The sequence below is a fragment of the Rutidosis leptorrhynchoides genome, chromosome 6 (assembly GCF_046630445.1).
Source record: "Rutidosis leptorrhynchoides isolate AG116_Rl617_1_P2 chromosome 6, CSIRO_AGI_Rlap_v1, whole genome shotgun sequence".
Taxonomy (NCBI): Eukaryota; Viridiplantae; Streptophyta; class Magnoliopsida; order Asterales; family Asteraceae; genus Rutidosis; species Rutidosis leptorrhynchoides.
The window spans coordinates 31,226,066-31,247,440 of NC_092338.1; the positions used below are offsets into that span (position 1 = coordinate 31,226,066).

Sequence of the window (21,375 nt, forward strand, 5' to 3'; positions counted from 1 at the left end):
CATGATCCAGTGTATACACATCTCAGGCTAGATCACAAATCAGAGTATATATATTTTTGGAATCAACCTCAACCCTGTATAGCTAACTCCAACATTATTGCATATAGAGTGTCTATGATTGTTCCAAATAATATATATACATGGGTCGATATGATATGTCAAAACATTTGCATACGTGTCTATGGTATCCCAAGATTACATAATATATTAGAATACATGTATAATACAATATAAGTTAGCTAGGATATGATTAATATAAATTTGTTACAAATTTTCACGTAGCTACAACAAGCAAAAATATCCAATCTTGTTTTACCCATAACTTCTTCGTTTTAAATCCGTTTTGAGTGTTTCAAGTTGCTATGGTTTCATATTGAACTTAAGTTTATGAATCTAAAAAGAAAAAATATAAGTTTATAGTCATAAATACAGGTTACAAGTCATTTTTGTAAAGGTAGTCATTTCAGTCGAAAGAACGACGTCTAGATGACCATTTTGGAAAACATACTTCCACTTTGAGTTTAACCATGATTTTTGGATATAGTTTCATGTTCATAAGAAAAATCATTTTCCCAGAAGAACAACTTTTAAATCAAAGTTTATCATAGTTTTAATTAACTAACCCAAAACAGCCAGCGGTGTTACTACGACGGTGTTTTTCGTGTTTTCCAGTTTTAAATCATTAAGTTAGCATATAATATAGATATAGAACATGTGTTTAGTTGATTTTAAAAGTCAAGTTAGAAGGATTAACTATTGTTTGCGAACAAGTTTAGAATTAACTAAACTATGTTCTAGTGATTTCAAGTTTAAACCTTCGAATAAGGTAGTTTTATATATATGAATCGAATGATGTTATGAACATCATTACTACCTCAGGTTTTGTGGATAAACCTACTGGAAATGAAAAGAATAGATCTAGCTTCAAAGGATCCTTGAATGGCTTGAAAGTTCTTGAAGCAGAATCATGACACGAAAATAAGTTCAAGTAAGATTTCCACTCGTAATAAGATTGTTATAGTTATAGAAATTGAATCAAAGTTTGAATATGAGTATTACCTTGTATTAGAAATATATCTTACTGTAAATAAGAAAGATTTCTTGAGGTTGTATGATCACTTTACAAGATTGGAAGTAAGCTAGCAAACTTGGAAGTATTCTTGATTTTATGAAACTAGAACTTATAGAATTTATGAAGAACGCTTAGAAATTGAAGATAGAACTTGAGAGAGATTAATTAGATAAATAAAATTGAAGAATGAAATTGTTTGTAGGTGTTTTTGGTCGTTGGTATATGGATTAGATATAAAGGATGTGTAATTTTGTTTACTTGTAAATAAGTCATGAATGATTACTAATATTTTTGTAATTTTATGAGATATTTTATGCTAGTTGTCAAATGATGGTTCCCACATGTGTTAGGTGACTTACATGGGCTGCTAATAGCTGATCATTGGAGTGTATATACCAATAGTACATACATCTAAAAGTTGTGTATTATACGAGTACGAATACGGGTGCATACGAGTAGAATTGTTGATGAAACTGAACAAGGATGTAATTGTAAGCATTTTTGTTAAGTAGAAGTATTTTGATAAGTTTCTTGAAGTCTTTCAAAAGTTTATGAATACATATTAAAACACTACATGTATATACATTTTAACTAAGTCGTTAAGTCATCGTTAGTCGTTACATGTAAATGTTGATTTGAAACCTTTAAGTTAACGATCTTGTTAAATGTTGTTAACCCAATGTTTATTATATCTAATGAGATGTTAAATTATTATATTATCATGTTATTATGATATATTAATATATCTTAATATGATATATATACATTTAAATGTCGTTACAACGATAATCGTTACATATATGTCTCGTTTCGGAATCCTTAAGTTAGTAGTCTTGTTTTTAGAAATGTAGTTCATTGTTAATATACTTAATGATATGTTTACTTATCACAATACCATGTTAATTATATATATAACCATATATATGACATCATATAGTTTTTACAAGTTTTAACGTTCGTGAATCACCGGTCAACTTGGGTGGTCAAATGTCTATATGAAACCTATTTCAATTAATCAAGTCTTAACAAGTTTGATTGCTTAACATGTTGGAAACACTTAATCATGTAAATGACAATTTCATTTAATATATATAAACATGGAAAAGTTCGGGTCACTACAGTACCTACCCGTTAAATAAATTTCGTCTCGAAATTTTAAGCAGTTGGAGGTGTTGACGTATCTTCTGGAAATAAGTTCGGGTATTTTTTATTCATCTGATATTCTCGTTCCCAGGTGAACTCGGGTCCTCTACGAGCATTCCATCGAACCTTAACAATTGGTATCTTGTTTTGCTTAAGTCTTTTAACCTCACGGTCCATTATTTCGACGGGTTCTTCGATGAATTGAAGTTTTTCGTTGATTTGGATTTCGTCTAACGGAATAGTGACATCTTTTTTAGCAAAACATTTCTTCAAATTCGAGACGTGGAAAGTGTTATGTACAGCCGCGAGTTGTTGAGGTAACTCAAGTCGGTAAGTTACTGGTCCGACACGATCAATAATCTTGAATGGTCCAATATACCTTGGATTTAATTTCCCTCTTTTACCAAATCGAACAACGCCTTTCCAAGGTGCAACTTTAAGCATGACCATCTCTCCAATTTCAGATTCTATATCTTTTCTTTTAATGTCAGCGTAGCTCTTTTGTCGACTTTAGGCGATTTTCAACCGTTGTTGAATTTGGATGATCTTTTCGGTAGTTTCTTGTATTATCTCCGGACCCGTAATCTGTCTATCCCCCACTTAACTCCAAAAAATCGGAGACCTTCACTTTCTACCATAAAGTACTTCAAACGGTGCCATCTCAATGCTTGAATGGTAGCTGTTGCTGTAGGAAAATTCTGCTAACGGTAGATGTCGATCCCAACTGTTTTCGAAATCAATAACACATGCTCGTAGCATGTCTTCATGCGTTTGTATCGTCCTTTCGCTCTGCCCATCAGTTTGTGGATGATAGGCAGTACTCATGTCTAGACGAGTTCCTAATGCTTGCTGTAATGTCTGCCAGAATCTTGAAATAAATCTTCCATCCCTATCAGAGATAATAGAGATTGGTATTCCATGTCTGGAGACGACTTCCTTCAAATACAGTCGTGCTAACTTTTCCATCTTGTCATCTTCTCTTATTGGTAGGAAGTGTGCTGATTTGGTGAGACGATCAACTATTACCCAAATAGTATCAAAACCACTTGCAGTCCTTGGCAATTTAGTGATGAAATCTATGGTAATGTTTTCCCATTTCCATTCCGGGATTTCGGGTTGTTGAAGTAGACCTGATGGTTTCTGATGCTCAGCTTTGACCTTAGAACACATCAAACATTCCCCTACGTATTTAGCAACATCGGCTTTCATACCCGGCCACCAAAAATGTTTCATGAGATCCTTGTACATCTTCCCCGTTCCAGGATGTATTGAGTATCTGGTTTTATGAGCTTCTCTAAGTACCATTTCTCTCATATCTCCAAATTTTGGTACCCAAATTCTTTCAGTCCTATACCGGGTTCCGTCTTCCTGAATATTAAGATGCTTCTCCGATCCTTTGGGTATTTCATCCTTTAAATTTCCCTCTTTTAAAACTCCTTGTTGCGCCTCCTTTATTTGAGTAGTAATGTTAGTGTGAATCATTATATTCATAGATTTTACACGAATGGGTTTTCTGTCCTTTTTGCTCAAGGCGCCGGCTACCACATTTGCCTTTCCTGGGTGGTAACGAATCTCAAAGTCGTAATCATTCAACAATTCAATCCATCTGCGCTGCCTCATGTTCAGTTGTTTCTGATTAAATATGTGTTGAAGACTTTTGTGGTCGGTATATATAATACTTTTGACCCCATATAAGTAGTGCCTCCAAGTCTTTAATGCAAAAACAACTGCGCCTAATTCCAAATCATGCGTCGTATAATTCTGCTCGTGAATCTTCAATTGTGTAGACGCATAAGCAATTACCTTCGTTTGTTGTATTAATACACAACCGAGACCTTGCTTTGAGGCGTCACAATATATCACAAAATCATCATTCCCTTCAGGTAATGACAATATAGGTGTCGTAGTTAACTTTTTCTTCAATAATTGAAACGCTTTTTCTTGTTCATCTTTCCATTCAAATTTCTTCCCTTTATGCGTTAATGCAGTCAAGGGTTTTGCTATTCTGGAAAAGTCTTGGATGAACCTTTTGTAGTAACCAGCCAGTCCTAAAAATTGGCGTATATACTTCAGAGTTTTCGAGGTTTCTCACTTTTCAACGGTTTCAATCTATGCTGGATCCACCTGAATACCTTCTTTGTTCACTACATGACCGAGGAATTGAACTTCTTCCAACCAAAATGCACACTTTGAAAACTTAGCATACAGTTTTTCTTTTCTCAGCAACTCTAGCACTTTTCTAAAATGTTCTTCGTGCTCTTGATCATTCTTCGAGTAAATAAGTATGTCATCGATGAAAACAATGACAAACTTGTCCAGATATGGCCCACACACCCGGTTCATGAGGTCCATGAACACAGCTGGTGCGTTAGTCAATCCAAACGGCATAACCATAAACTCGTAATGACCGTACCGCGTCCTAAAAGCAGTCTTTGGAATATCATCCTGTGACAACCCGGAAATTTTTGACCAAATTTAAACTTTATCTTTAAATGATTTAACGTTTCCGACACGATAAGCAAAGTCTGTAAAACCGAATCTCAAAATTTTTGAACTATTCAAGTACCCTTCGGTTGTTCTCAACGATTCGCGAACCATTATATGTAAATAGATACATATATATACTATAACTTGAAAACGTAACAAAGTTTTAATTGCATGATACCGTACATTAAACTTATTGGTTTATATATCTATTTGAATATATATGATTTCAAGTTATTTAGTAAACGATAGTAACATTCGATTATTGATTCGATTGATATTTAGATAAGTTAACTAAAATGTTTAAGATGAACCAGTAAAACACTAATTTGCTACAGTATTTTCGAATTACTACAGTACCCGAAAAGTTACAGTGTTTTCGAAAATCACTATTTGCTACAGTAAAAAAAATTTCAAAATGAAAATGTATATATGTATATGTATATACTACGAGACGATGATTTATAGAAGTAAATGACCAAAATACTCAAAAGTTTAAGATACACTTTGAGTGATATAGTTTATGGATAATTTAAGGCTATATTTTGACAAATGTACGTGTCACGAAACGTAAAATGCAAGTTTTCTCAGCGTACGAAGGGACACTCGAAAAATCGGAACCGGGACATAAGTCGCGTGATGACGTACGACTTATCGGAACAAAAATTACAAGTCAACTATGCACATGAATTTAATATAATATATAATTAATTATATAAATTAAATATATTATATATATAATATAAAAATATGTCGACAAACGTTAGGACAAAACGAATGTGAGCTGGCCACTTGAGCCATGCGATCGCATGGCTATCCCATGCAAACCCCATGCGATCGCATGGGGTACTGTTGCAGGCCACATCATATAAAAGCTCGACTGGTTCCAGTTTCTTTCTCATTTCATTTTTACTCCGTATTATTATTATTATTATTATTATTATTATTATATTATTATTATTATTATTAATAAGATTAATATTATTATTAATCTTATTATTATTAGTAGTATTTGTATTATTAGTATTACACATAAAATACTACGACGAGGTAATGTCCAAATGATTTCAAAAATGGTTTTCGAGCGGGATAGAGCTAAGGAAATTATGGGTAATGTTCAAGGGTATTGTTCTCAAGTCAAACCTAGTGTTTATCATCTTCGTTGCGTCTACGTACTTTCCTGCAATATTAAATCACAATATTGATACGTTGAGATCTACGGTTATTTGGTAATCCGAGTTTCAGTCACATTTTGGTGAACGACTTTATATGCTGCTAAGGTGAGTTTCATTTGCTCCCTTTTTAATTGCTTTTGCAATATATATTTTTGGGCTGAGAATACATGCACTTTATTTTAAACGCAATGGATACAAGTACATACTAAATTCTACACCGAGTTTGAACCGAAAATCCCTTAGCTTTGGTAACTAGTAACTGCCTGTTATAAGAACTGGTGGACGCGAGTAGTAGTATATGGATCCATAGGGCTTGATATCCCCGTCCGAGCTAGAGCACTAGCCTTTTAACGGAAGTATGCTATTTGAGAAGCGTACACGTTGGTTTGCGTGTATTATTAAGATGATTATACAAAGGGTATAAATTATATATACGTTAAGTTTAGTTACCAGGGTGCTCAATTTCGTAGAATATTTTGATAAACGTTTCTGGATGAAACAACTGAAATCTTGTGATTCACCTTTATGTACAGATTATGCAAAATATTAAAACTATTAACTCAGCATTCTTTGTGTTGACACTTGTTAGCATGTTTATTCTCAGGTTCCCTAGAAGTCTTCCGCTGTTTGCTTATATGTTAGACAAGCTATGTGCATGGAGTCTTACATGGCATATTTTTCAATGAAACGTTGCATTCACCAAATCATCACCATGTATCTTATTTTGACTGCATTGTCAACGGAAGTACTGTTGTAAACTATTATTTATGGTGATTATCTATATTTAGAAATCATCAGATGTCGAGAACTTTTGATTTAAATATTCATTTATGGTGTGCCTTTTCAAAAGAATGCAATGTTTACAAAACGTATCATATAGAGGTCAAATACCTCGCAATGAAATCGATGAATGACGTGTTCGTCCATATGGATTTGGAGCGATCGTCACACATCCTCCTTCACCCGCATTTGATGATGTCCAGAAAGTAAATCGATCTTCGAATAAACAGAAGAGCCTTGTAGTTGATCAAATAAGTCATCGATTCTCGGTAGTGGGTAGCGGTTCTTGATGGTAAGTTTGTTCAACTCTCGGTAGTCGATACACAATCTGAATGTACCATCTTTCTTCTTGACAAACAAAACAGGAGCTCCCCATGGTGATGTGCTTGGTCGAATGAAACCACGCTCTAAAAGTTCATGTAACTGACTTTGTAATTCTTTCATTTCGCTGGGTGCGAGTCTGTATGGAGCACGAGCTATTGGTGCAGCTCCTGGTACAAGGTCTATTTGAAATTCAACGGATCGATGTGGGGGTAATCCCGGTAATTCTTTCGGAAATACATCGGGAAATTCTTTTGCGGCGGGAACATCACTGATGTTCTTTTCTTCAGGTTTAACTTCCTCGATATGTGCTAGAATGACGTAACAACCTTTTCTTATTAGTTTTTGCGCCTTCAAACTACTAATAAGATTTAATTTTGCGTTGTTCTTTTCTCCGTACACCATTAAAGGTTTTCCTTTTTCACGCATAATGCGAATCGCATTTTTGTAACAAATGACCTCTGCACTCACCTTTTTCAACCAGTCCATGCCAATTATTACATCAAAACTCCCTAACTCGACTGGTATTAAATCAATTTTAAACATTTCATCCCCCAGTTTAATTTCTCTCTCCCGACATATATTATCTGCTGAAATTAATTTACCGTTTGCTAATTCGAGTAAAAATTTACTATCCAAAGGCGTCAATGGGCAACTTAATTTAGCACAAAATTCTCTACTCATATAGCTTCTTTCCGCACCCGAATCAAATAAAACATAAGCAGATTTATCGTCAATAAGAAACGTACCCGTAACAAGCTCCGGTTCTTCCTGTGCTTCTGCCGCATTAATATTGAAAACTCTTCCACGGCCCTGCCCATTAGTATTCCCCTGATTTGGCCAATTTCTAATAATGTGGCCTGGTTTTCCACATTTATAACAAACAGCGTTGGTATTACTTGCTCCGACACTATTCGTTTCGGCATTACTTGTTTCGACATTATTTGTTCCTTTAGTTCTGTTAAACTTTGGTCCGTAGACCTCACACTTTGTCGCGCTATGGCCATTTCTTTTACACCTATTGCAAAATGTCGTGCAAAACCCCTGATGATTTTCTTCACACCTATGACGTGGCTGTTTTTGGTTTTTGTTGCCGTTGTTGTTATTGAGGTTGTTGTTGGGATTGTTATTGTTGTTGAAATGGTTGTTGTAGTTGTTGTTGTTGTTGGGATGCTTGTTGTAGTTATTGTTAGGATTGCGGTTATTGTTGCGATTGTTGTTGCGGTTGTTGGGATAGTTGTTGCAATTGTGGTTGTAATTGTTGTTGTTGTTGTTGTTGTACTGATGACTCTTGTCACCGTTTTCCTACGAGATCCTCTTGAGTTGTTTTGTGTTGGCTTCTTCGGCCGCCTGCTCTTTAATTCTTCCCTCAATCTGATTTATGAGTTTATGAGCCATTCGACTTGCCTTCTGTATAGAAGTGGGCTCGTGTGAACTCACATCTTCTAGAATCCTTACTGGTAACCCTTTTACAAACGCGTCGATCTTCTCTTCTTCATCTTCGAATGCTCCCGGACATAATAGGCACAACTTTGTGAATCGTCGTTCACATGTGGTAACGTCGAACCCATGTGTTCGTAACTCTCTAAGTTCTGCCTTGAGTTTATTGACTTCATTTCTAGGATGGTACTGCTCGTTCATCAATTGCTTGAATGCCGACCACGGTAGTGCGTAAGCAGCATTTTGTCCTACCTGTTCAAGATAGGTGTTCCACCACGTTAACGCAGTACCTGTGAAGGTATGCGTAGCGTACTTAACTTTGTCCTCTTCAGTACACTTACTTATGGCAAACACCGATTCGACTTTCTCGGTCCACCGTTTCAATCCAATTGGTCCTTCGGTTCCATCAAATTCCAAAGGTTTGCAGGCAGTGAATTCTTTATAGGAGCATCCTACACGATTTCTTGCGCCATTAGCTACATTGCTGGATTCAGAGTTATTGTTGGTATGTAGCGCAGCCTGTACTGCGGCTATGTTTGCAGCAGGAAAGGTACGAAATTCCTCTTCGCTCATATTCATGGTGTGTCGAGTAGTCGGTGCCATTTTCTTCAAAATAGCCAACTGAATCGAGTTAATCATAAAGAATATTAAGAGTAGTCAATAGTATTTCGTAGAATAATATGAACTCATTTATAAAAGCTTTTTCTTCATATTAGCGTTTTATAAGTTTAAATTCCGGTACTACCTACCCGTTAAGTTCATACTTAGTAGCTAATATACAATTCAACTACTACAATTCCATATGAAAAACTGATTATAATAATATATCACATACAAATATCCTTTAAACTTACAACTTCGCTATATTACATATAACATGAAATATAGTACACTATGATACAGGACAGTTTTGAAGATAAATCTAGTTAATACGCAAGTTGTTCAGCAAAGGAAATAAAGACACGTAATTCATAAGTCCAGAAACAAGTCATGCATTCTGGTTTTACTAAGACGACTTCCCATCCTTGGTCTTGTGGAAAATAACCGTTATAACCATTGGCTAGGCAGCATGTTGTAATGTCGTCAAAAGGACTAGGGTTTCGTAATGTCCAACAGCCCCGTAATAATCTAATAACCTTGTTTCTCACCCCAACTACTGTATCCGTCACTTGTGGGAAGGTTTTATTTAAAAGTTGCAATCCGATGTTCTTTTTCTCACTTTGGTAAGAAGCGAACATTACTAACCCGTAAGCATAAAATGCTTCTTGATGTTGCATGTTAGAAGCTCTTTCTAATTCACGAAATCCTATGTTGGGATATGTTGAGTCAAAATAGGTTCTTAACCCGTAGCGTAAAATTGCATTTGGGTTCCCCGCATTTAATGCTTTAAAGAAAACACGGCGTAACTTACGGTCTCCCCAATGTGATATACCCCACCTATCAAAGGAAAGCCTTTTATAAACTAAGGCATTTCTGGAAAGTCTTTCAAATGTTTGACAAGTTAATTTCGCCATAACTAAATGTGCTGATGAATTCTGACCGACTCTAGACAAGATTTCCTCAATTATATCCTCTGGTAGGTCTTCTAAAATATTCGGTTGTCTACCCTTAACGTCCATTTTATTTTTATACTGTAAAATAGACAAGGATTAGATTCGTAAAAGATAATTAACAAATAATACAAGCAATTTTTACATAGAACATAAAAGTACAAGCACACTACAATACATATAATACACAACATGATTACAACCCTCTAATCTGAATCACTGGTTTCTTCTTCTTCGGACTTGGTTCGTTTTCCTAATTTTCAAGGAATATATGGTGTTCCTCTAATACGAGCCGTCATTTTCCATAATGGTTTAGAAAAACCTGGTGGTTTAGAGGTTCCCGGGTCATTGTTACATTTTAGGAAATACGGATGTTGTCGATACATATAAAGTTCATCGGGGTTGGAATCGGGTTTCTCTATTTTTATACCTTTTCCCTTATTATTTTCTTTCGCTTTATTAAATTGGGTCGAGGTAATTTCTATAACATCATCGGAATCCTCATCGGGATTCGATTCATCAGAAAATTGGTAATCTTCCCAATATTTTGCTTCCTCGGCGGAAACACCATTGACCATTATTAACTTTGGTCCGTTGGTTTATGATTTTCTTTTATTTAATCGATTTACTATAGGTATCAATATTTCTTGCTCCGGAACCTCTTCTTCTTCTGGTTCCTCCTCTTCCGATTCCTCCTCTTCTGGTTCCTCTTCTTCCGGTTCCTCCTCTTCCGGTTCCTCCTCTTCCGGATCCTCTTCGGGAATTTGTGAATCTTCCCAAAATATATTCGACTCTTCATTATCATTAGGTGAATCAATGGGATTTGTACTAGAGGTAGACATCTATCACACAATATTAAACATGTTAAGAGATTAATATATCACATAATATTTACATGTTAATAATATATAGTTTCCAACAAAAAAATGTTAAGCAATCGTTTTTGAAGAAAAACACGGTCGAAGTCCAGACTCACTAATGCATCCTAACAAACTCCGTAAGACACACTAATGCAATTTTCTGGTTCTCTAAGACCAACGCTCGGATACCAACTGAAATGTCCCGTTCATATTGATTATAAACGTTCCATATTAATTGATTTCGTCGCGAGGTCTAAACCTCTATATGAGACGTTTTTCAAAGACTGCATTCATATGTAAAACAACCATAACCTTTATTTTTATCTATAAAGGTTTAAAAAGAATTACGTAGATTATCAAATAATGATAATCTAAAATATACCGTTTACACACGACCATTACATAATGGTTTACAATAAGAATATATATTACATCAAAAATAAGTTTCTTGAATGCATTTTTTACATAATATCATACAAGCATGGACTCCAAATCTTGTCCTTATTTTAGTATGCAATAGCGGAAGCTCTTAATAATCACCTGAGAATAAACATGCTTAAAACATCAACAAAAATGTTGGTGAGTTATAGGTTTAATCTATATATTATCAAATCATAATAATAGATCACAAGATTTCATATTTCAATATACATCCCATACATAGAGATAAAAATCATTCATATGGTGAACACATGGTAACCGACATTAACAAGATGCATATAAGAATATCCCTTATCATTCCGGGAAATCCTTCGGACATGATAAAAATAACATCGAAGTACTAAAGCATCCGGTACTTTGGATGGGTTTCGTTAGGCCCAATAGATCTATCTTTAGGATTCGCGTCAATTAGTAGATCGGTTTACTAATTCTTAGGCTACCAAGCAAAAGGGGCATATTCGGCTTCGATCATTCACCCATATAATGTAGTTTCATTTACTTGTGTCTATTTCGTAAAACATTTATAAAACTGCATGTATTCTCATCACAAAATATTAAATTTTAAAAGTGGGACTATAACTCAATTTCACAGATTTTTACTTCATCGGGAAGTAAGACTTGGCCACTAGTCGATTCACGAACCTATAACAAATATGTACATATATATCAAAGTATGTTCAAAATATATTTACAATATTTTTAATACGTTTTAATATTTTAAGTTTATTAAGTCAGCTGTCCTCGTTAGTAACCTACAACTAGTTGTCCACAATTAGATGTACAGAAATAAATCGATATATATTATCTTGAATCAATCCATGATCCAGTGTATATACGTCTCAGGCTAGATCACAACTCAAAGTATATATATTTTTGGAATCAACCTCAACCCTGTATAGCTAACTCCAACATTACTGCATATAGAGTGTCTATGGTGGTTCCAAATAATATATATACATGGGTCGATATGATATGTCAAAACATTTGCATACGTGTCTATGGTATCCCAAAATTACATAATATATTAGAATACATGTATAATACAATATAAGTTAGCTAGGATATGATTAATATAAATTTGTTACAAATTTTCACGTAGCTACAACAAGCAAAAATATCCAATCTTATTTTACCCATAACTTCTTCGTTTTAAATCCGTTTTGAGTGTTTCAAGTTGCTATGGTTTCATATTGAACTTAATTTTATGAATATAAATAGAAAAAGTATAAGTTTATAGTCTAAAATACAGGTTACAAGTCATTTTTGTAAAGGTAGTCATTTCAGTCGAAAGAACGACGTCTAGATGACCATTTTGGAAAACATACTTTCACTTTGAGTTTAACCATGATTTTTGGATATAGTTTCATGTTCATAAGAAAAATAATTTTCCCAAAAGAACAACTTTTAAATCAAATTTTATCATAGTTTTTAATTAACTAACCCAAAACAGCCCGCGGTGTTACTACAACGGCGTATATCCGGTTTTACGGTGTTTTTTGTGTTTTCCGGTTTTAAATCATTAACTTAGCATATCATATAGATATAGAACATGTGTTTAGTTGATTTTAAAAGTCAAGTTAGAAGGATTAGCTTTTGTTTGCGAACAAGTTTAGAATTAACTAAACTATGTTCTAGTGATTTCAAGTTTAAACCTTCGAATAAGGTAGTTTTATATATATGAATCGAATGATGTTATGAACATTATTACTACCTCAGATTTTGTGGATAAACGTACTGGAAATGAGAAGAATAGATCTAGCTTCAAAGGATCCTTGGATGGCTTGAAAGTTCTTGAAGCAGAATCATGACACGAAAACAAGTTCAAGTAAGATTTCCACTCGAAATAAGATTGTTATAGTTATAGAAATTGAATCAAAGTTTGAATATGAGTATTACCTTGTATTAGAAAGATATCTTACTGTAAATAAGAAAGATTTCTTGAGGTTGGATGATCACTTTACAAGATTGGAAGTAAGCTAGAAAACTTGGAAGTATTCTTGATTTTATGAAACTAGAACTTATAGAATTTATGAAGAACACTTAGAACTTGAAGATAGAACTTGAGAGAGATCAATTAGATGAAGAAAATTGAAGAATGAAATTTTTTGTAGGTGTTTTTGGTCGTTGGTATATGGATTAGATATAAAGGATGTGTAATTTTGTTTACTTATAAATAAATCATGAATGATTACTAATATTTTTGTAATTTTATGAGATATTTCATGCTAGTTGTCAAATGATGGTTCCCATATGTGTTAGGTGACTCACATGAGTTGCTAAGAGCTGATCATTGGAGTGTATATACCAATAGTACATACATCTAAAAGCTGTGTATTGTGCGAGTACGAATACGGGTGCATACGAGTAGAATTGTTGATGAAACTGAACGAGGATGTAAGTTAAGTAGAAGTATTTTGATAAGTGTCTTGAAGTCTTTCAAAAGTGTATGAATACATATTAAAACACTACATGTATATACATTTTAACTGAGTCGTTAAGTCATCGTTAGTCGTTACACGTAAATTATGATAATTCGAAAACTCCATACCTACGAATTCTGGACCATTACTTGCGAAAAGAAAACAAAAAAAACATGAAGCTCTGAAATAGAAAGGGGGTATAAATCATAGCAATTAAGAGAGAACATTAACTATGAATGACAAAGATTATAGAAAACGGAAGTAGGAACATTGAAATATAAGGGGAGATATAAAGCCCGATAACAACACGGAGATTACAAACCGTGGATATTAATACGAATAGCAATATAAAGACACGGTATAATTAAGAATAGTATCACCCCAAGGTAATATTAGAATTAAATAGATTTTTCGGGTGTAAGATTGAAAAAAGGATGACAGAAATGATAATTAGAAAAATATCAAGGATTAGAACGGGATTAAGCATTTTCACAATCTTTTGGATGTAAGAACTAAGAAAGAAAGTATAGGAATGGTGAAAATAATGGAATGGAAAAAGTTTAATTTATAATGGAAATATCAGACAGAGTAATCGAGGCAGATCACCGTATTTAATTATCGAGATCTTAATTTCCTCACTCGTCGAAGAATCAAATCCTTTTGATTTCGAAGATTTTCTTTGAAATCCCTTGAATTCCGGAATTCAACCAAGACAACGTCAAAAGTTAAGACAAATCTTATTTTCTAAATTCAACAGTGACTACGTCAAAAGTTAAGACGAAACTTTATTTATTCATTTCACTCTTTTGTGATAGCTTCATTCGTGCTCTTCGAATAATCGAATTGTTTTATCTGTATTACTTAATAATGATAAAACTCTATTTATCAATTAATATGCGTCATGAAAACATTTTTATTGTTAGCCATAACAACCACACTTAAATTTCGGGACGAAATTTCTTTAACGGGTAGGTACTGTGACGACCCGAAAATTTACGACCAAATTTAAACTCAATCTTTATACGATTTCGACACGATAATCAAATTCTGTAATATTAAGTCTCAAGGATTTTGGAACTATGTTCATATATTCAAATTACCCTTTAACTATTTCCGACGATTCACGAACCATTAATTGTAAATAAATGTGTATACGTACAAATATAAATATAAATATATGTATATAATAACTAAAAATAATAATATACGATTTAATCATTAGAACTGAAAATATAAAATAATATACGATATAATTAAATTATTATTAAAATATATATATATATATATATAGTATATCAAATATAATATTTTAATAATTGTAATACTCATTGGACGTTTCGATTATTATTTAGAGAAGTTTAATTCAAACTTTTATGATTTTAAAATAAACGGTGATCCGAAAATGAGTTCTTTAAATTTTAATTTATTAAATATCTTGATGTATAGTACTATTTGATCATGCTTTATTCTATCTTTCTGTTACATTTCATATCATACCGCTTTTATGATTCATATTTATAATTATTATTATTATTATGATTATTATTAATTATTATTAATATTATATTTCTATAAGTTATATGTCCCTGTATATGTATGTACCAAGAGAGATATAGGAGAAACCCATTTGCTCTATTCTTTCTATTTTAATCACAATCAAGATACCACTTTTCCTCATTTCCTTTTCTTGTTTTTCTGTCAAACTCATATGGCCAACACCCGTCAATTTTCCTGTATCATGAAAAATACATATAACAACATAACTTCATCTTTGTCACTTACTAATCATATATCCGTGATATATGATTAGTAACTATTTTCATTTCCTTTTACCTCCACTACACACACATATATTGTATTATATATATACCGATACGCAATGAAAACTTGAATCACCAACTTGTGTTGTTTTCGTCTTCTTTTGTTGACTAGACCACAACCTCAAAACACCACCTACTACATATTCTGTTTTCCATCTCCATCTCAATTATGAATATACAAAGAAGCATTCACTAAATGTATATTATTATTATTATTTATTATATTTACATATATCTATATTCTATATATATACATATGATACTACAAATACATATCACCACTACTATACCAATCCCTCGATCATTCTATCCATCACCAAAACCATTCGGTCACCATCACCTCTGACACCAAGTCAACACCGTTAACCACCCTTCAATCATCATCCTTCGTCTTATTTTTCTGATTGTTCGAGAACCATGACCACCACTTAACACCCTTGATCACCTTGTACAAACACCTAAACCCATCACCAACCGTCGCCTTTTAAATCAACAAGAATCAACACCCTCAATTGTCACCATGGTAAACTGCAATCATTGCCTTTCCTTTTTTTCTGTTGATTGACGTATAGAAACAACAGAAGAAAGAAGTTATACCACTTGATTGTTGGAGCTTTGGTCGATTTACAAAAAGTAAACAAGGAAGAATTTCTTAATTATCCAATTGTGGGTCAGGTGGGATTCAAAGTGTCGACCATTACAGAAGTAAGGAGGTCCCTTTTTATTTTTCCTTATTTTCTTTTAACCAAGAGAAGTATTACTCCATATTATATCCTGAGCAAAGAAGCGAGCTATATTTAAATTTTGGACTGTTGGACTGAAGGGTATATGGGTAGAAGGGTATATGGGCTAAGTTTTTTAAACTTGCTGCAGTCTACATCATGTTTCTATGAAAACGCTGCTGCACGAGATGATTTTGATATTATTTTTTTAGACGATGCATTATAAGATGATATTGATCATAAGCTTTGAATAATGATAGTATAATGTAATTAGGGATCTTGATGATAGATTATAATGATGATGGTGATCGTGTGATATTTAGTAGAAGATGTTAGACGATGTACGGTAATCGTATGATGATGATGAGATGTACATGATGAAGAGGTAACGAGTGATGATGATGAACGTATCGATAGTGATTATAATGATGGTTATGATGGTAGATGATGGATGATGAGGATGGCGATGGTGTATGATCTGATAATGATTATGATAATAAATAATGATGGTGATGAACCAAAGTTTATTTGTGAAGATTGCTATTTGGATTTAAAAAGGCTATAGGAAAATTCGGGTTAAAGTAGTTATATGTGCTATTTATTACACGAAATGATGAGTGGTTCAATGGTTAGGGGTGTTGTCGTTGAGCGAGGAGTCGAGGGTTCGAGCCTCGTCTATGGCAATTCTTTTTAACAAAAGATTTCCAAAGGGGTATACATTTTTATTATTATTATTATTATTATTATTATTATTATTAATATTATTATTATTATTATTATTATTATTATTATTATTATTATTATTATTGTTGTTGTTGTTGTTGTTGTTGTTGTTGTTGTTGTGTTGTTATTATTACTATTATTTGTTGTTATTACAAGTATTATAACTATTATTATTATTATTAATATCATTATTAATATATGTATTATTATTATTAACATGTTTAGGATTATTATTATTATCATTAATATGAAAACAATAAAATTTATTATTATTTTCTTTAATTAGTATCATTTTTATAATTATGAGTATTATTATCATTATTAACCATATCATTAATATTATTAGTATTATCACTATTAATAAAGTTATTATTGTTATTAGTAGTAAATCAATATTTTCTAAATTCTCATTTTAACAAATAAATCTTTTGTACACTATATATACTTATTGCATATATTAGGATTGTATTAATTCACATAACAAACTAATAATATTTCATAAATACAATACTAATCGCAAATATATGTATATAGATTTATTAATATCACTCACTGTATAAGTATTAATCATTATAAATATATGTACATAAAATCGATAAATATAAAATATAATTTAAGATATAATATAAGTATATGTTTTAAAATGGAATTTAGTATAAATTATATATAACTATAAATATATAAATAAGATATATTAATAAATGAAAATTTTGTGATTTACATTATATTTATTAATAAATATACAATTGATATAGGTTCGTGAATCCGAGGCCAACCCTGCATTGTTCAATGTCATCATATGTATTTTTACTACAAAATACAATATTGTGAGTTTCATTACTCCCTTTTTAAATGCTTTTGCAATATATATATATTTTTGGGACTGAGAATACATGCGCTATTTTTATAACTGTTTTACGAAATAGACATAAGTAATTGAAACTACATTATATGGTTGAATGATCGAAGCCGAATATGCCCCTTTTGCTTGGTAACCTAAGAATTAGTAAACCGATCGACTAATTGACGCGAATCCTAAGGATAGATCTATTGGGCGTAACGAACCCCATCCAAAGTACCGGATGCTTTAGTACTTCGATGTTGTTTTATCATGTCCGAAGGATTTCCCGGAATGATAGGGGATATTCTTATATCCATCTTGTTAATGTCGGTTACCAGGTGTTCAATCCATATGAATGATATTTTTGTCTCTATGCATGGGACGTATATTTATGATAAATGAAAATCTTATGGTCTATTAAAATGATGGAAATGATTATTTATGTTAAACTAATGAACTCACCAACCTTTTGGTTGACACTTTAAAGCATGTTTATTCTCAGGTATGAAAGAAATCTTCTGCTGTACATTTGCTCATTTTAGAGATATTACTTGGAGTCATTCATGACATATTTCGAAAGACGTTGCATTCGAGTCGTTGAGTTCATCAAGTTTATTATTAAGTCAATTATAGTTGGATATATTATGAAATGGTATGCATGCCGTCAACTTTCGATGTAATGAAAGTTTGTCTTTTAAAAACGAATGTAATGTTTGTAAAATGTATCATATAGAGGTCAAGTACCTCGCGATGAAATCAACTTTTGTGAATCATTTGTAATCGATATGGACTTCGTCCAGATGGATTAGGATGGGTCTCTACAATTGGTATCAGAGCGGTGGTCTTAGCGAACCAGGTCTTGCATTAGTGTGTCTAACTGATAGTCGTTAGGATGCATTAGTGAGTCTGGACTTCGGCCGTGTCTGCATGTCAAAAGTTTTGCTTATCATTTAGTGTCGAAAATTATTTGCTTATCATCCATAAAGTCTAGACACGTCTTACTGCCTCTATTGCATAGACAGTGTATAGATAAATTCATATCTTGGCGCATCTATTATTGTTAACTTTGCCTGACAGCTTCCGTAGGTTCCTCCGTAACTTATGGGATTTTAGTATTATATATGCATATGTAAATTATGTATTGCAGGGTACTAATATACATCCTATAATCTATTTCTTATCGAAAATCCTTCATCTGATCGTACGAGATGAATCCCTCAACCAGTTCGAATTCCTCGAATTCCGACAGATATTTCGATATGGAGTTTCACCTAAACTCCGAAAGCAGTGTCACCAGAATGAATCAACCAATTCATCTGATGGGTTCGTAGTCGACTTAACCGATGGAGATGAGAAGAAGACGACCCTTTCCACCAACCAACTTCACCTCTTGGTGAAGAACCTGATGCACTTATCGGCGAACCTAACCGAAACACCATTTTCACACTCATTTCCAGAGTATCTCGCCACGATACTATCTCAAATTCAAAACCTTATTCATCCGCTCGTTCCGACCGACAATCATCCCGGAGTAATCGAAGAAGTCAACAAATTTCGCGCTCTAGTAATCAATTTGGAGAATATGGTGCAAAATTTACCAGCTTCAACAACATCACCGGCACCAACAGTACCATTAATAACAGCACCAGTACCACCAACAACCCAAGTTTCAACACTACATGCCTCAACGTCACAATCTATACCTCGAGCATAATCTTCGTTCTACATTTTGTTCTACATCGGTTATCTTCGTTCTTCATGATGATTATGCAATCTCTAATATTTTAGAGATTATATATTCTTGTTCTAGTGGTAAATCAAATGAGTTTAATACCATATTGATTCATTAAATCCATGATTACATCTGAAGAAAATATATATGTATATATGTTTTCATAAAGATTGTAATTAAAAATTCTTTCGTACAAAGTGTTAATTGTGAAAATATTTTAACGGGTAGGTAATACTCGAGGAATATTCAGATTTCACATTAATAAGTTACACTGTACATTCTTTGAAGCTGATTCAACAGTCGTTTACTATCCTACTTACATCCACCGATATACAAATCCGTTCACCACAGAATAACCATATTCATCCAATTTCATATTTGGATTTTGATTTATCAGAATCCAACAAGTGGCATAATGAAGAAAACATTTGACAAAATAAAATTTGTTAGAAACAAATAAATTAACTATGAGAAATTTTGTTAAGAATCCACGCTAACTATTCCTAGCTAACTGTTCCTAGCTAACTGATTACATTTTATTTATCGCAATTTATTTATCGTAATTTATTTATCTCATTTTATTTAATTATCACAATTTACATTCTCGCAATTTTATTTATCGTCATTTAATTTCTATTATTTACTTTACGCACTTTATTTATCGTCATTTAATTTCTGTTATTTATTTTTACGCACTTTAAATATCGGGACACGTATACAAGGTTTTGACATATCATATCGACGCATCTATATATATTATTTGGAATAATCATAGACACTCTATATGCTGTAATGATCGAGTTCGCTATACAGGGTTGAGGTTGATTCTACAATAATATATATAGTTTGAGTTGTGATCGAGTCTGAGACATGTACACGGGTCACGATACGTATTAATTAATTCGAATATTATATATTAAACTGTATATGAATTATTGGACTGTTAACTGTGGACTATCGATTGTGGACTAATAACATTGGACAATTAAAATGAATTAAAATATTGATTATAACATATGAAACTAAACAATTCTTCAAGTTTGCCACTTGAGTTCATTCTAAATCTTGTTTGTATCTTGATGATTTCAATATGCGTTCAAACCTTTCATGATTCTTGAAAACACCTCAATCGAGAGGATGAACCAACCGCACTTCATCTACGTAAGAAGAGATTGATGTATATAGTTATGCAATTGAAAACTCTCGGAACCTGAGTAAACGTTTAACACGTATCTGTGCTAATTCTTTTAGTGTTATTAATACCCAAAATAACATGGTAATTCCTTTCAAAGTAGCAAATTTTGTCACAGCTCCAGCAAGTCAACTTCGACTTTTCGTTCAAAACAACCTTATTATAACCTTGACATACATGCGTGCTCTTTTATTGTTACCGTGGAACCTTTCATATTCCACCATATTATCATCAGCGTTTAATCATCTAAAAACACAATTCTCCTGAAACCACCTCGGATTGATAACCGATGATTCAGATATCGTAGCATTAAATGCAGAGGAAACAGAAAAAAAAAATAACAAGATGGCCTAAACGGCCAAAAGTTTGATGATAAAGAAAGGAGTGTTAGGAACGCTCGATAGAAAATTTGGTACTGAAAAACAGATTGAGCTAACCATGAAGGAGACCAAGGACAAATACAAGGACCAAACCCTATATTCAAAGAATCCAGGTGATTCTTGATCCGATGAAATCTTTAGAGAATATATTGCTCCGAGGTCATGTTAAAATCTTGCGAAAAATTTTTCTTCATCAACCATCGAACTTAGAAATTCCAAAATATCATCATAAATATCTTCGATATTTCTGAGGATATTTTCATAAATATTCTCGTCCGA

General features: G+C 32.9%; 1 protein-coding gene across 1 annotated transcript in view; it reads left to right on the forward strand.

Moving 5' to 3' along the window:
* The window catches only part of LOC139853529 (photosystem II 10 kDa polypeptide, chloroplastic-like), a 58,259-nt gene that overhangs the window by 1,748 nt on the left and 35,136 nt on the right, over window positions 1-21,375 (forward strand). The window contains exon 2 of the mRNA XM_071842920.1: window positions 1,677-1,681. Coding sequence (XP_071699021.1) covers window positions 1,677-1,681 — 5 coding nt within the window. The remainder of the gene's footprint in view (window positions 1-1,676; window positions 1,682-21,375) is intronic.